This window comes from Malurus melanocephalus, unplaced genomic scaffold, assembly GCF_030028575.1.
Source record: "Malurus melanocephalus ecotype Western Australia unplaced genomic scaffold, MMel_1.1 scaffold_22, whole genome shotgun sequence".
Classification (NCBI taxonomy): Eukaryota; Metazoa; Chordata; class Aves; order Passeriformes; family Maluridae; genus Malurus; species Malurus melanocephalus.
Genome location: NW_026623254.1, coordinates 2,052,003 through 2,067,718, shown reverse-complemented (window position 1 = coordinate 2,067,718; position 15,716 = coordinate 2,052,003). Strand labels below are relative to the sequence as shown.

Sequence of the window (15,716 nt, the reverse complement as noted above, 5' to 3'; positions counted from 1 at the left end):
GAGGCTGGGGCTGGGGGAGCGGCTGCGCGGCCGGGGGAGGGGAGGAGGGGGGCGAGAAGGGGAGGGGGAGGAAGGCGCCCCCGCCCTGTCCCCAGGGATGCACCCCTTCCACATTTCGGGGAGCATTTTGCCCCGCAGGACCCCCACGAATGGAGTGAGCCGCCCACGGACAAGCCACAGCACCCTGGCACCCACTCCCTAACATCGGCAGTGCTTCAGTCTCCTCTAATCACTCTAGACCAARACAAAGACCAGTGGGCCTGGCTCAGAGCCTGCAGTGAAGTGCTCACTCGTGGTTCCTCATCTGTGCTGTTGGACATTCATCTGCCCCTGCATTTGGTCTGGAGTAAGTATTTGTTCATCAAAGCAAATGTCTTTCACCCCACCAATTTTCCAAGCCGGGCCAAACCACAGGCTTAGGGCCCTGCCCAGCTTGCCATGATCGGACAGAGCCTTTAAATTGATATGAATAGCCCTAAAGTTCCTAATTCTWCTGAAAACACCCCAGTCGGGACCTTTATTGACCCACTGTCTATGGCCTTGAATTGAGCCTAATGGCTGGCTGCATTCGTTCATCACCAGCACTAATGGCTTGGCACATTGCGTTCCAARGTGGCTTGGTGCTCAGCACCACCAGTCCCTCATCTGTACCTGTGCATACCAGCGAKGAGCCTGGTGCTGCCTGACAATGATGTGAAGCACATCAAATGAACTGTTTCCACAAATGTCTATATTAACCATACTTTACAAAATAAAGATCCAAAGTAGCTTCATCTTTTGAACGTGTTGTTAAATCAACACATGGGACTGAGCAAATGATGCTTAGTACTGGGAAAGAGCATCCAGGACAGCAGTGACAACCATCTAATACRTGTCGGTGCAGGTTCCCTGAGGAGCTCTTCTCCAGTCAGCGTCCCTGGCTGCTCTTGGCAACAAGGAGAAATCAGTCTGGGCTACAAGGAGAATYCATGCTTAAACTTGAAGCAAAGAGATAATTGAGTAAGGGAAAGGGAGAACTTGGGATGGATCGACACAAWGATTTCTCTTTACACACAGCAGTAATCAGGAGGAAAAGCAGGGGAAGGAAAAGAATCACAGTAAAGCATTGCTCTCAATGGAGATTGGAGCAAGGGGGCACAGACAAATTAATTTTCTAAAAGCATGGTAAAAACAGAGGGAAAAAGAGAAGGTAACTGGGAGCTATGCAAGCTTTAATATGGTTACTTGGGCAGCACAGGACTGAGATGGTACCACCTCTAAACTGKGGGAGCAGCATGCAGGTGTTCCCATGGTCTCCCACACTGGTTGCTACCCYGCTTCTAAATCCATGCTGCTGCACCCCTGATGCCATATCCTGCTTGCTCCTGGATTGCAGCTCCAAGGGAGGACATCTATTTTCTGCTACACTCATGTTTGCAATGATGGGATACACTTGCCAAGATTCAACCTTGTATCAGCACTATCTGTGCCATTGCCCTCCTCTAAGYCACCTTTGTCATTGTCCCCAGCACCAGATGAGACTGAACACGCCATGCGTTGTCTTGCTGAGGGCTTTCTCACTAACTCCACATTTCCATTAGCAAATAAAACCAGTTCATTTTAAGAAGGTGACCAATTTTAGCATAACATAAGAAACATGGGCATCCAAAAGAATAGCAGGGTGGTGGATGGGCTGATGTATCCAAGCCTGGTGCCAGGATGGACAAGACGAGGCTTCACCCCAGGGAGAAATAGGCATCACACCTATCCAGAAGCTCATGGAGGGCCCAGGATGCAGCAGGGAGTACCACGAGCTCAGTAACTGTGACAAGCAGCACTGGCATGTGGAAATTCAAGATCAGGTGAGTCCAAAGAAGGGTGTTGCCATTTATTTTCCAGCCTGAGGCTGAGGATCTCTCAGACCAGGCTCCCAACAGCCCTGTACAATGCTGCCTGTACTTAGCCTGGGCATTTCATGGGCCTCTGTCAAGGTACATAGCCCAGGTATCACACCAGGCACCMCTTCTGCCACACAGAGCCACATCATTGCCCTTCCCCAGGGCCTGCTCCCCCTGAGCCACATCCCATATCAGTGCCTCCAAGGTGCTGCCAGGTCACTGCAGTGACACAGGGGACACTATTCCCTCTGCACTCTGCGGGCCCGCAGCCATCCATTGCAGGAAAGTGGCAAGGTTTTGTGTGACGGAAGTAATGCAGCAGCGTGAGCTCTAAGATGAGCAGATTGTTCTGAGGTAATTGAAGATACAAGAAGACAGCAAGCAGTGAATCACCTTGCTTCCTTCCTTGTGAGATACATTCCCTTCATGTTGGCTTTGCTCTCCAGCCTCTGGAGTTGTGTGGATTGTGTCAGGGATGAGAGCCTGGGCTCTGCTGCTGTGTGTTCTGCTGGCAAGGCTTTCCCTCTTTGGCCGACTTTACTTCTAAAGTAAAATCCCTGGCCAAACAATTGCTTAGACTACAATTTTTGTACAACCCCATAAACCCTTCACTTAAATCTCTGTGGATGCTTTTGGTTTGTTAGGGACCAGGAGGCTGGAGGCCATGGCCAAGGAGGAGGATTGCTCTCTGTGCTGCTTTTTCATGTTCCAGCAGAGCCTGGTGCCACTTGGCAGGAGTTGCCCAGTTCAGGACAGCTTAGAGTTGTGTGAATGACACCAGCTATGCCTCCTAATGTGGCTTCCACAGAAAGGCTGGGTTAGATGGCAGTGTAAGTGCGTGTGGTCCATGATAGAGGGTAAAACCATTCTTATATTCTGGATCCTGGGCTTTATCTGAGGTCGGTGGGCACCTTCAGCTGTCTCCTCTCAGGGTAAGCCAATATTTATGTCACTGGTATGATTTATGTGTGGTCAGCCCTCAGCATTAACTAAATTGGTCTTGGTCTTGCCACATTCTGCTGCAATGGAAGTTTTCCACTTCTACAAGAGGATGTGGAGTGAAAACCAAGCATCCGTCTGGGCCGCTCAAGGCAACAGCCCTCAGGCAGAGAGGCCTGGTCCTACCCTACCTGGGCAGCAGACAGTGACAGTGACAGTGACAGTGACAGTGACAGTGACAGTGACAGTGACAGTGACAGTGACAGTGACAGTGACAGCTTTGGCTGCCATGCTCTGGATTTCCTGAGCAATGCAATTCCCTGCATGCCACAGGCTGGATGTGCTCACTGAGCTGCCCTGGCAGCCTGGCACAGGCATCCACATCAGTCCAGGCCCTCGTTTCATAAAGAAGCCTCATTTCCCAAAGCTTTGAGTGCCTGTCTGTTCTCACATCTACCGAGGTAAATGGAATTAGTAAAAGGCAATGCAAGTGGGGCTCCCTGGGCTGTGGGAGGGTGGGCTGTCCTCCCCAGCTGGTGTGCAGGCCTGGAGAATGGGCTCTGATGGAGTCTGAGGGCAGCTGGAGCTGAGGGGCCGGGCCTAGGGAACGGCCTGCTGGGCCCAGGCTGTGGGAGCAGGGCTCATGGCTCCTGAAAATGGTTCTCCAGACACCACAGGATACCTGCTAGGGCTCTGAAGGATCCTACATCCAAGGTAGGCAAGTGGGAAGAGGGAGCTGTGGCTGCAGGGCAAGGGGAGCTGTGACCAGGGATGGGGAAGCACCAGGAAGAGGGTGGAAGCTCAGGGGCTTCCTTGGGCTGAGCATGGGCTCCAGCAGTGTAAACACAACCCAAATAAACAGGTGAGAATAAGARAGGAGCTTATTTGTGGGAAAGGAAGCAGAAATTGTGCCTCTGCCTTARAATGGGACTGAGGGGAGAAATGTCTTCTACTCAAGAAAGTATTGAAGAGCTTTTTGTAGCATACTGTAGGATGAGATATGACAAGGCTGATGCTTCCCGTGTGATCTAGTTATTTAATGCTCTGTGCAGTCTTGGAYGTGTTAGTGCTTAACCATTACTGTTAAAACATTAAAAAGCTGAACTAAAAATAGCTGCTCCTCTTCAGCAGCTCCCAAGAGATGTGTTTGGCTTTTTTATGTATTGATGTGTATGCATAGAGATGTGAGTGTATACATATATTTAAAGGCAAACAGCAGACAACAGAGTTTTGTGCAATATACTGAGTATCTAAAATGCTACCATTTTTAGTTTACACTACAAGTGGAAACAAGTAGTGTGCCCTCAAAAATACCCCTCCTGGGGGAAGGCAAAACTTTCTTGAGGGCTGAACTTGGGAGGAAACAAAATAATGACTCAGTTTCTTGGGGGAAGGAAAAAAATTAAAAAGAGGCAGATATATGCCAGAAAGAAAGACCAGAAACTAGATACCTAATTATACCCTGCAGTAAGCTGTCAGAAACTGGCAGCAGTGGGAGGGAAGGAGGCAAAGCTGATCTCGGTGAGTTTGAGCATAATCTGCTCCAACCATACCTAAAATGCCTTTTGTGTGGGAAAGGAGGCTTCTTCTGAATTCTCTGACACAGGCTTTGTACTGTACTTACCTAAGCCATTCAAATGGTCACAGCTGAAGATAAGTGTAAAAAAGTTTCACCTGGCCAGCACCAAAATTCCATGATGCTTTGGCTTCCAAAYGCAGTCTTTGTAACCAAACTCCTGATCCCATGTTATGGCTCAGGGAATGCAGATGCTCTTCAAAAGGATATAAAAGTGTAAAAGTCTATTGCTTGTAATTMCATTTCAGTTCAAAGAGCTTTCAAAAATGCCAAGGCATTTCTTTTCATGCTTGTAGCAGGGAGGGGTTTGGAGAGTGGATTTAGGGTTTGGTCTTGGTATTTTGTACTTAGCTCAATTTTAGCATGGAGCATGAATTGATCTAACTTTGAGGAGAAAATGGAAGTTCTTAGTAGTTGATCTAACTGAAAGGGAAAAGTAGGTTTATTATAGTGAATTTTTCTTGGTGGAAGTTTGGTTCCTGGCGAACATGTAGCTGCCTTGCTGGCGTGGGGTTTTAAACTGTTGCAGGCTGGATCTGTGAAGGTCTGTAAATGCAAAGTTTTCATCAAATTGATTGTGGCAGTGAAAAAAAAAACATTAATACTTGTGCTTTTATGATTYGGGTTAGGCAGGTCCAGTAATGGAAGGGTTTGGGCAGGCCCCCAAATGTAACGCAGTTATCAGGGCAAGCAGGGACCAAGSACTTGCCAGGGGCTACCCTGGCAAGCATTTCTCACAGCATTCACCTGGGAGCAAATTCCAACTTAAACAGGGCTCTCAATCCTTTCATTCAAGTTAGTCCTTCTTCAGTGTTTCACGATGCCAGTGTTTAACTCTGCACCTTAGGCTGGGCAAGGATTCCTATGGGACTCTGACTTCCAGCCAAGGCGCTCCTACAAGGGACACCTTAACCCTAGGCTGCCCTTTTGCTCTGACAATAGTGTTGAGATTAAAACTATGCACCTGAGAGTTTCAGATTGTGATCTCTCTCCTTAACTAAACTTTGATTAGCCTTATCTTAGGTCAGTGCTCCAACTACCACAGGACTGGATGGAAGGAGGAAGCTAACACTTTTTATGGTTATTTGAGGTCAGGGCCATAGGTCACTTCTCCAGGATGCAGAATATAATTCATTTCCTCTCTCTGCTGAGAATGGGAATCCTTGTCCAGTCCCTCCAAAACTCAAACAATGCTTTACTCATTGTTGCTCTCAACACCAAGTTCTGAGGATTCTGCATCACACTTGTTTTGCTGTCTAATGTGCCTCCTGTGAGCTGTGAACTTTGTAGATGGGAAAGCTTCTGATGAAATATAAGAACAATGCAAGTGAATTGGCTGTTTCCAGATCATTAAAGATGATAGTTTCACCTAGGAGGACCTTTAATTTTCCATTGAAATCAGGGGAAGCTTTTGGCTCTAGTCTGAAAGTTTGCCAGTAATTGCTGGAGGGGTAACTTTCAGGGTAGTTCCCTCAAGAAAGTCTGGTAATAGTTTGAAGAACAGGAAAAATAAAAACCTAACAGAATTTGCCCTAATAATCTTCTAGGGCAAAGATGTGAAAGAGAGCATGATAATAATGCATTAAATGTATACACAGGAAGTTAAAATTCATTTCAAAGGAAACATATTTTATTATTTTACATATGTGCTTGATCAAAGTAACAACTCTAAAACTGCATTGAAATTAATGTGAAATCTAAAATAATCACAGTTTGCGATTTCTCTGAATGATATGCACATGACACAATCTGAGACATTACCATTTATTGGAGGGAGAAAGACATGGCAGGATTAGGATTGGAAGGAAGGAGACAGTAGTGTTATCTGATTCCCTGAATGCCAGGTTAGTAGTTGCATGTGTCCTGTGGAATAAAGGAATTGATTTCTCTGGCCATCATCTTATTGCATGACATAAAAGCTCTTTGCTTCAGATCCAAAACAAGGTCTATCCCTTGGTTCCTTCCTGCTGTTCTCAGTTGCATGCTCCCTTCTGGCTTGACTTAAACCTGTTCATCTTTGGAAGATGGAGTTGCTAGGATCAGGTCTTCACCCTGTTTATTGCATAGGGCAGTGCACCATGTAAATATTAAGGTATTGGATCAGGAGTGAAGTCCCCTCTCCTGCTTGGTCCCATAATCTGCACAGAAGTATGACTGCTCCAAAGGAGCAAAATATGATTTCAGAGACACCACTTCTGAGCAATACATGAGACAAAGGAAGTTTTGTTCCAGGCACACTTGAAGCTAATTCCAAGCTGCAGTTCCAAAGAAAAAGGACTTCACTGAATTCTAGCAATAACAGATGCCCATAAATTAATTGCAGATAAGCTAGAAGCCTGTATAGCACTCTAGCACAACTCATGGAACAGAGGAGACCTGGCAAGCACTTTCATTAATAGAAACCTTCTAGAATCAAGTCAGTGTACAGCAGCAGCTGGAGAAGCCAGATTTCCTACTCCATCCACTGGGGCCATGCAATTCCCTGGCAGGGACTTGGACAAAGTACACTGTTTCAAGGAGCTGAGAAGGGGAGAAGGGGAAAGGTCTTTGCATTGCTCAGACCAAGGGCAGCCCATCTGGCTAATTAGTGCAGAGTGCAACAAGCAGAGATTTTTATGAAGCCTTACTTGGTATGAATTAGGGAAAGGGTACAAGATATTTCTAGATTCCATCTCCTCCCTTCTGTTCAATTTCAACTCACAAGCAAAGCATTTTTTTTAATTCCTTATCACTGAAGTTCCTCCTACGCATTTTTAAGACTCCCAGAACACTGGTGAAAAAAAAAAAAACCCCAAATCCAGCTCTAAAAGCAGATTTGGCATCTGAAGCAGATTCACATCAGTCAGCTCACCTCCACTGCTATTCCAAAGATGGAGATGCCTGGCTCCCTCTGTGCAAATGCAAACCTTTTCCTTCCTTGAAGGAGATGCTACAGCCCTGAGGGTGGTTTGGCAGCACCTTTTCTCTAAGTGGCACCACACTTTTGACAAGCAACAAGACAGAGCTCTGCCAAAGGTTTGCTGCAGATGGACAGACCTCAGCATTTCTGCAATCAGCACCCACCAGACTGAAGGTGTGGCTCACATTTCCTGCCAGCAACCAGCTCCCTGAGGTCTGTGKAATCATGGCCTAGAGGACCATTCCAAGGAATCCCATGGAAGTTACCACCCAAGTCAGCAAATTCTGCAAGCAAAGGGAACATTCCTCTTTCTGCACTGGATGGCATCTCTGAAAAGCAAGGCTGAGGGACACTGCAGCTACCACTCCAGCAGAATAAATGGAGCTTGAATGCCAGTTTCAGGCCTTGCATGCTGGGGGCACCAGCACAACTGTGATTGTGGAGAGGTACTGCAGCTAAAGGACCTCCCCTATGTTATATGCAAAGTCCCTCCCTGTGCCCACTCTTCTGGAAACTGGAGACAAGCCCTTGTCTTCTGCAACTAGATGAAATGGTAATTTCCTCTCCAGTGAAAGGAAAAGGATTCAAATCTGTGTTCTTCCCATTACAGCTGCTTTTAGAAGCAGCATAGCAATTCTTGTCCTGATGAGACAAGGGACAAGACCCCCACYAAGCAGTGCTAAGAGAGGAAGAAACTGCTTCCCACTATGGATTTTGCAGAAGGGAAACCCATGCAAAGAGGTATTTTTCTGCTTCTATTAATAAAGGATAGAAAAATGGAGGAGACAGAGGARCTTTTGTAGCTGGGTCACTGAAAGAGCACCTGGTCTGCTTCAGACATGGAGCCTGGCACAAGAATAGAGCCTGCACTGTAGTGACCTTCCTAGGAAGACACATCAGCACTGAGAGGATGGAGAGCTGCTGAAACAGAATTTCAGTGCACAAAAATGCTGAAATTTGAATTAAGAACTCAAACTTCTGTGCAGAACATCTTGTTTGTACCCTGTGTATGGAGCTGCCTGGTAAAGCAGGAAGAAGGAAAGAAACAGCAGAGCAGACCTATTTCTGATATTTCAGTGTGGTGTGAGCTGACTATAATTAGGAACACCAACAGTTGTGTTGGCTCCAAGGCTTTTCATTATATACAGACTGATTTGTGTTTCCAAAATCACAACACTCCTCTGGAATTAAGACACTCCTTGCTAAGSTAAAYCTTTCACATGAGTTTCTCATTCARTYCTWGCTGATCTTCTTTGGAATGTCTGTGGAGACACAAGTTTTACCCTTCTCTGAATAACATGAGCTAGGAGAACAGAGGCAATAGAAGGTGCGTGTTGTTAGGGAAATGTTCCTGGGCAGACAAGTCCCAGCTGATCACTCATGTTAGGGGGACTCTACCTGCATGTAAAAGAGGAGGGACCAGAGATTGGACTATATGGGTACCCCTGAGCTGCAAACCACTTGAGGGATGAGAGGGACAAAGGAACTGAAAGACACAGACATTTGTATTCTAAAAGATCAGGACTGGGGATCTGGGGCCATGGCACCATCCTGCCTTGATGATCTCTTTGAATCCTTGCATGCAAGGAAGGAACAAAGGTGGACTGTGGCTTTTTYATTTGACCCTTGTTCCAAAGAAGGGCCCCTCTGGAGGGGCAGGTGGATGTTCCTTGCAACAGTTGTGATCAGAGTGGGTGCCAAAAGTGCCTCTTGCTGCAGCACTGAGTTCTGGGCAAAGACAACTCTGCCAATTCAAACTGTGCGGTGGTTTCCTCTGCTACTGAGGCTGCTGGCTCCCTAGTGGGATGTGTGGCAGGAGTGCTCACAGAATACTGAATATGGGGGAGGGAACAATATWACTTTCACCTCAGCCCTGCAGCAAGTTGCTCTGGCTACTGCAGCTTCCTTTGGGGGGCCCTGCCTCTCCATAGTGCCAGAGAACTGCAAAATAGAACTTTGTTTCAGACTGACAGTGATACAGAAGCAAATCCCCAGGCAAACAGAATTTGTTAAAGTCCATAGGCACTTATTCTTCACAAGGAGAATGTTAAGACTTAAAGCCTTCTGTTGGCACAGTGCCACCACAGCCCAGCTTCTGATGTATTCGAGTCACAGACTGGACAAACAGCACATTGTACAAATGGTGCATTGGCTGATGGTGGCTCCTTGWGTGGGGAAGAGCTTCACCGTCAGACACCTCATGAAGAGGAGGGCGGGCTCTCCTGATCTTTGCACACAAAGTGTGGAAAAGAATGAACTCTGAGAGCTGAACAAAACTGGGATTGCTGGGACAAGCCTACTCCTTATACCCTGTTTCCATTATGGCTCCATTACGGCTGGCAGCAATGTATGGTCACAGTGGAAAGTCTGTAGGTGGCTGTYGGCACGGCAGATGAGTATCAATAAAATTAAGGGGCTTTTAATGCTGCAATAGGAAGTTTTCTTTCATGTTAGCTAGATTGGAAGATCACCCCAGGTCCCTCTCCATTCTTGCCCTCTTCCCTTTCCAGTACATAAATTCCTTACAGTAGATCTTTAGGCACACCTGTTTTAACTCCTAGCTCCAGTTTTCCTTCTTAAAAGCAAGTTGCACAGCATCATCCACATCCTGCACTATGTAAGATGCCTCCACCAGGCTGGGGTCAAAGCAGAAGTCCCGRTGTCCATGGAACACTGTCTCCATTGTGTGTGGCTCTGTTTTCTTGGGAATATTGGCATTGGGGCGGTAGACCCCAGTACAGACCAGAATCGACTCGCAGCTCTCCACGGAATTGTTGCAGTCATTCCTCAGCTCCAGGGAAACTTCAGTCTGGGGAATGGCTGCCTGTGGGCTCCTCTTCACCCCAGCCTGGACCTGGTTCTGCTGAGYTGACTTGAGGTAGTTGTTGTAGAGGTTTGCCCCATAGATGTCAGACATAGGGTTATCCCTGGATAAGGTCACAGTGTAAACAGAAATGAGAAACAAGCCCATGCATCTCTCTCTGGCTCTGGGAGATTTGGTTTAAGACAGCACTGAAGGAGGAAGGGGTGTGAGGTATTTGCTAACATCAACAGGAGCACTCAGAGGGGGCCACTGAGTCTACTCTCCGTGTGTCCTGTTCAGGCCACATGCCTCACAAACACCTTCCAACAGGGAGACAGCACAGCCAAAGCATCGCCAGAAGTTTCAGCCATTACTGTATTGTATTTGGCCAAAGTGTTTGGCCTGACTAAGCTAACAGCACTAAATCTGAGTCTCTTAATTTTGTCTTTAATCCAGTCATGCTATGTGCACTCTGCAGCCTACAGTCAACAGCTTTGCTGTGTAGGGTACAAAAAGCTAGTAAGCCTCTGTTCCAGAATGTGAGGCTCCAGAGACACCACTGGGACTTCGGCATTAACTTTAGCAATATCCAAAGGGGAAAAAAAAAAAAAAAAAAAAAAAAAAAAAAAAAAAAAAAAAAACCCAATAAACAAACCAACCCACGAAAGAGCAATCAGTATGCAATCCCTAAGGAAACCAGCAGGAAAAAGTCTCTTACCCAACTGCATAGAGGCGTCGGATGGGAGTCTTCCAGCCCTGTTTCTCTGCCTGCTGCTGTATCAAGTATTGGGCATAGCGGTAGGTGACTGGGCTGGGTTTGCCAATCAAGGCCTCATACTTCAGTTCCCTGCCTGTCACCTTCTTGTAAATGTTCTCCAAGCAGAGAAGGAAAGTGCCATGGCCAAACCTGCCCCAGAAAGGAGATCATCAGTATCCCAGTCACACCACTGAAGCAGCAAGCACTCCTTGGTGAGGAGATCCATCTGCCGTGTCCAGGTTACTGCCTAGTTTGGATATGGTGTCCACCCACACACACCTCCACAGGCAGTCTGGCTTTTGCTACTCCCAAGTTTTAGTCCTTGTTTCTCATGCAGCTTTCATGTCTCTGCTGCTAATTACATAGTACAATCAAACTCTTAAAACATTCAGATGCTAAAAAAATGCAGTAGCAAAAGATCATCTGCACGAGAGAAGTATGGAATAGGCTAAACCAAATGTCACATATGCTTTTCACCTGGGCATCTTGGCTTCAGCCATCCACAGGAGATCCATGTTGCAGGCAAGGATAGGCAGGTGAGGGTATGGTACATCTTGCAGCTCTGCCCCAGGGTTCCCATTGCTCAGGAGTACGTCAGTAATGAGTTGCAGGCTTGTCTCCCACCTCACTGGCTCACCAAACAGAATCACCCCTGGAAAATTCCAACAGATGTCTGGAAACTCACAGCATCCAAATATGGGTTCCATCACCAAAAGCCACCCACTCATTAACCCCTCCTCTGCTGGGATGCCCAGCATGGATGTAGTACAGCTACCACCAGAACATGGCTGGTGCCAGGGCTCCAGTCTGCACATCGCTGCACCATGTGCACCACTGGTCCCCAGACACTGGAAAATGGCACAGAAAAATCTGGCTTTGCTTTTATCCAGCTTTTTCCAGCAGTGAGGCTGCCTCCTGGCTGTACCCTCTGAATATGCTGCCACGGATAGCAGTGACCTGTCAGCATGCCATTAGCTCCCATCCCAGCTGGCCTGCCTTGCTGTTAGCTCTGCTTGCTGCTCATATGTAAACACAGGCCACTTACCTTCTATAGTGGGGACGCCAGTGGTTGGAGGAGGCTGCCAGAAAAAAAAAAGGCTGGATTAGTAATGCAAAACCTAATGCCATCTCCAAAACAAAACTGAAAATGCTTCCTTTGAACCTGCCAAGGCAGTTCCATAAAAAGGCAGGACAAAGCCACCTGGAATCCTGAGGGAAGATTTTCTTTTCCCCCCTCCCCCACTCCCAGATGGGATTTCACAAATCTTGTACTCCTGTCTCARTGCTGGAGATGTCAACCAAACCATCTTACCCCTCACGGCAAGGAAYAGCAATGGAACACTATTCTGGTGACATGAGAAAGGCAAGGGGAGAGTCACTGCCCTTCTTGCAGGAGCCAGCATGGGAAAGAGCTGAGGTGCTGGTTGCTCAGTGTCAGCACCAGGCTCYTGCTAAGGGACATCACCAGCAGCCAGCTGCCCTGTCCCTTTGCAGCTTCCCTGGCCCGAGCTGTGTACTGTGACCATCTCTGCACCAGAACACCCTTCTGTTGATGCTTCAGCAAATTACCAGCTCTTTTGGCCTCCGGCTCTGATCCACCATGTCTAAGAGGGGATATGCTTTCCTCAGCGCCTCTATGGTGACCACAYGCTTGAATCCCAGGCTAGTTCAGATCATCAAGGAATGTTGTGGAGACTGGTTTGTTTGGSGTTTGGTTTTTTTAGTGACTGTTTTTCTTTAAGTTACTTGTCAAAGCATCTATAGGATTAGGGAATACAAATCTTATTAACATAACAGTTATTTAATGTGGTAATGCATAATCTGATGGCTTTCAGCCAGACTGTGCTTCAACAGATAGATGGTCCTAAAGAATATTACAAAAAATCTGGCTCAGGTGACTCAACAGCAATCCCGGAACTGGGTAAAGAGCAGAGGCTGCCACTCCAGGAYAGAATAGGATGTATTTTGGGAGACCTTTATGCCAAGCTGCTGATATTGGTGCAGCACAGGGGGCTGATGAGGCTGCCACAGAATCAGTGAAGCCTTGGTGCTTCAGTGCAAGGAAAATGGTCTCTGCTGATAAAAACATGCAAGTGAAGGATGGGTTGCATTTTGTTGCAGAATACCTTGCCTTCAGCTCACCCTAGGTGCCTTGGGGAAACACAGAGAAGGGCCATGTTTCTGTAACAAATGAAATTGAACACTGCGTACAGGGTGTCACCCTGTGTGTAGAGGCTGAGATGGTGCAAGCACTGAAGGTAGTTCTTACCGCCCTGCAGACATGTCTGACCTGCTGTTCCTTCACCTCAGCCAGGCAATTTGTATGTGGGATAGTCATTTATACCACTTTTCTCTGCTGGGATGCTCTGACTCTAATGATATTTCATAGAATGGTTTGAGCTGGAAGGGACCTTAACGATCATCTAGCTCTTAACCCTCTGCCATGGTATAAGGGATGCCTTCCACTACAGCAGGTTGCTCAAACTCCCATCATATTTGAGTTCCTTTAATTACTGTCAGTTTCTGGGAAAACCTTATCCATGGAACAGCTGGGAGGGATCTCTAATGGGCTTGCCATGAAAGAATGGGAGGAGCACAACTTTATCTCAAAAGTGATGGATTTCTCATAGTCACAGCCTGCCAACAGAACGGTAATCACGGGAGAGGTAATGACCATGAGAAGCCAAACACTGAATAAGGGAGCCAGGAGGTGACCAACATGGAGATCAACAGTGCCTGCACCTGAGCCTGTCCATAAGGACACTGCCCCATAARGTAAGACCAATGACCTTCGTGTCTCCTTGTGCTTCTACAAGCTGAGCAAGCAAGTGCCAGGGGTAGGGGCAGGGCAGGAGYAGCAGCCTTTAGCTGAGATGTTGCAGTGGAAGGCACAGAGCACCATGAGGCACACAGAGCAAAGGATACTCGTGGGCATTCTCCTCCACGGGCCCCTGCCCGGCCACCAGCATGCACCTCTGGTGGAACTGGCTGAAGAGCTGCAGGGGGCTGTGGGACAGGATCACCTGCTCCGGAGGCACCTGCGGGAYGGAGAAGAGGCTGGCTGGGAACCGCAGGTAGGATTTCTCCCCCTTCTCCTGCGGTCGGATCGCGTCGCTGCCACCTGTTCCCCTCCAGCCCCTCGGGCCGAAGCAAAGCCAGGCACTCGTGGYGCTTTTCTCCCGGGGAACTCGCGTGGGGTGGGCTCCCGGCGCGGGGTCCCGCTCTTGGAGCGCCGGGAGCGCTCCSGCTGCCGCGTCAGCATTACCTGCAGTCCCAGCGCCCGGGACAGCTCTTGGGCCTTGGCCGACCGCAGGCAGTTCCCGGCGTTGGTCAGGAAGACGACGGGCACCCGCAGCCGGCCGCCGCCGTCCGCCAGCCTCTGGAAAGCGCGGCGGGCGGCGGGCACGGGCTGGCTGCCCCGCACCAGCACCCCGTCCACATCGAACAGGAACCCGAAGGCCGGCGGCTGCAAGGCGAGCGGAGGGCACGGTCACCCGGGAGCCTTCCCGCCCCGTCCCCCGCCTGCCCCGCGCCCCGGCCGCGCACGCACCCGGCTGCCGGCGGAGATCCCGCGGGCGGGGGGCCCCGGGGCGCGCAGCAGAGCCCGGCCGGCCCACAGGGAGCCGCGCAGCGCCATCCGCCCGCTCCGACCTCGGGCACGCCGCGGCTCCCGGACTACAGCTCCCGGCGAGGCGCGGGCCGGCGGGGCGGGACCGGGGAGGGCGCCGGGAGAGCGGGGCGGGATGGGGGCGGGCGGCTGGCGCCAGAGGGTTCAGAGTCCTGCCGGCCGCACACACCGTGGGGCTGGGGAACGGTGTTCCTAGGGAAGGGTGCTGCCGGCGGCGGGGGTGTTAGCCCTGCTTCGGGACGAAGTGGGGTTGCGGACTGGGGGCAGCTGGAGAGGAGCGGGTGTTGGAAGCAGCACCGAGGCTGGCGGGACATGGACGGAAAGGGGGTACGCCGGCTATAAGCAGCCTTGCCTGYTAGAGATGTGCAAAATCACCGGCGAGGAGAGATTTGGGCAGGAGTGAGCGAAAGGCTTTGACTCCTATAAAGCAATGACGCTGGATTTATCTCAGCCCTTCACAAAATCAGAGAACAAGAGACTCTCAGTCTGTGAGCGAAAGCACTCCAGAGCTGTGCGGCCCGGCTTTCATGATAAGAAAGGCGTCGCCCCAGGCATAGCCTGGTTTCAGTCTAATGTGGTTACTGCTTACCCTGCCTGCAATGTGCATGCCAAGGAATAGCACTGCAATTTGTTATTTCTGCCAGACCAGGGCAGTGATTTTTCCCTCAGCGCTGGTCAGGTCCCACCCGAAGTGYTGTATCCAGTTCTGGGCCCCTCACTAAAAGAAATTGAGATATGGAGCAAGTCCAGAGAAGGACAGCAAAGCTGGTAAAATTTCTGGAGYGAAGTTCTGTGAGGAGAAGCTGAGAGAGCTGGGGTTGTTTAGCCTGGAAGAGAGGCTCAAGGGAGACCTTATCACTCTCTACAACTCCTCGAAAGGAGGGTGTAGCCATGTGGGGGTCAGTCTCTTCTCCCAGGCAACCAGTGACAGGACAAGTGGACAGGCTCAWACTGTGCCAGGGTAAGACAKGTTGGACATCAGGAAGAATTTCCTTACTGAAAGGGTGGTCAGGTATTGGAACAGAYTGCCTAGGGAGGTGGTGGAATCACCATCCCTGGAGGTGTTCAAGAAATGACTGGATGTGGCACTTACTGCCGTGGTCTGGTTAACAAGGTGGTGATCAGTCAAAGTTGATGATCTTGCAGGTCYTTTTCAACCTTAAGAATTCTGTGAATTGCTGCCCTGCCTTTGCTTAGCCTTTTCTATGCAAACCCTTTTTCTTACAGATAATAAGAT

General features: G+C 49.0%; 1 protein-coding gene across 1 annotated transcript; it reads right to left on the bottom strand.

Annotated features, from left to right (window-relative positions):
• Positions 1–7,363: 7,363 nt before the first annotated feature.
• On the bottom strand, positions 7,364–14,523 carry HDHD5 (haloacid dehalogenase like hydrolase domain containing 5). Its single transcript, XM_057390045.1, has 8 exons — positions 14,402–14,523; positions 14,117–14,317; positions 13,777–13,889; positions 12,421–12,514; positions 11,897–11,930; positions 11,329–11,503; positions 10,813–11,001; positions 7,364–10,218 (listed from the first exon to the last, which is right to left on the bottom strand). Exons 1-8 carry the CDS (start codon positions 14,486–14,488, stop codon positions 9,849–9,851), a joined length of 1,263 nt encoding a protein of 420 aa, XP_057246028.1. The 5' UTR covers positions 14,489–14,523; the 3' UTR covers positions 7,364–9,848.
• Positions 14,524–15,716: the final 1,193 nt, after the last annotated feature.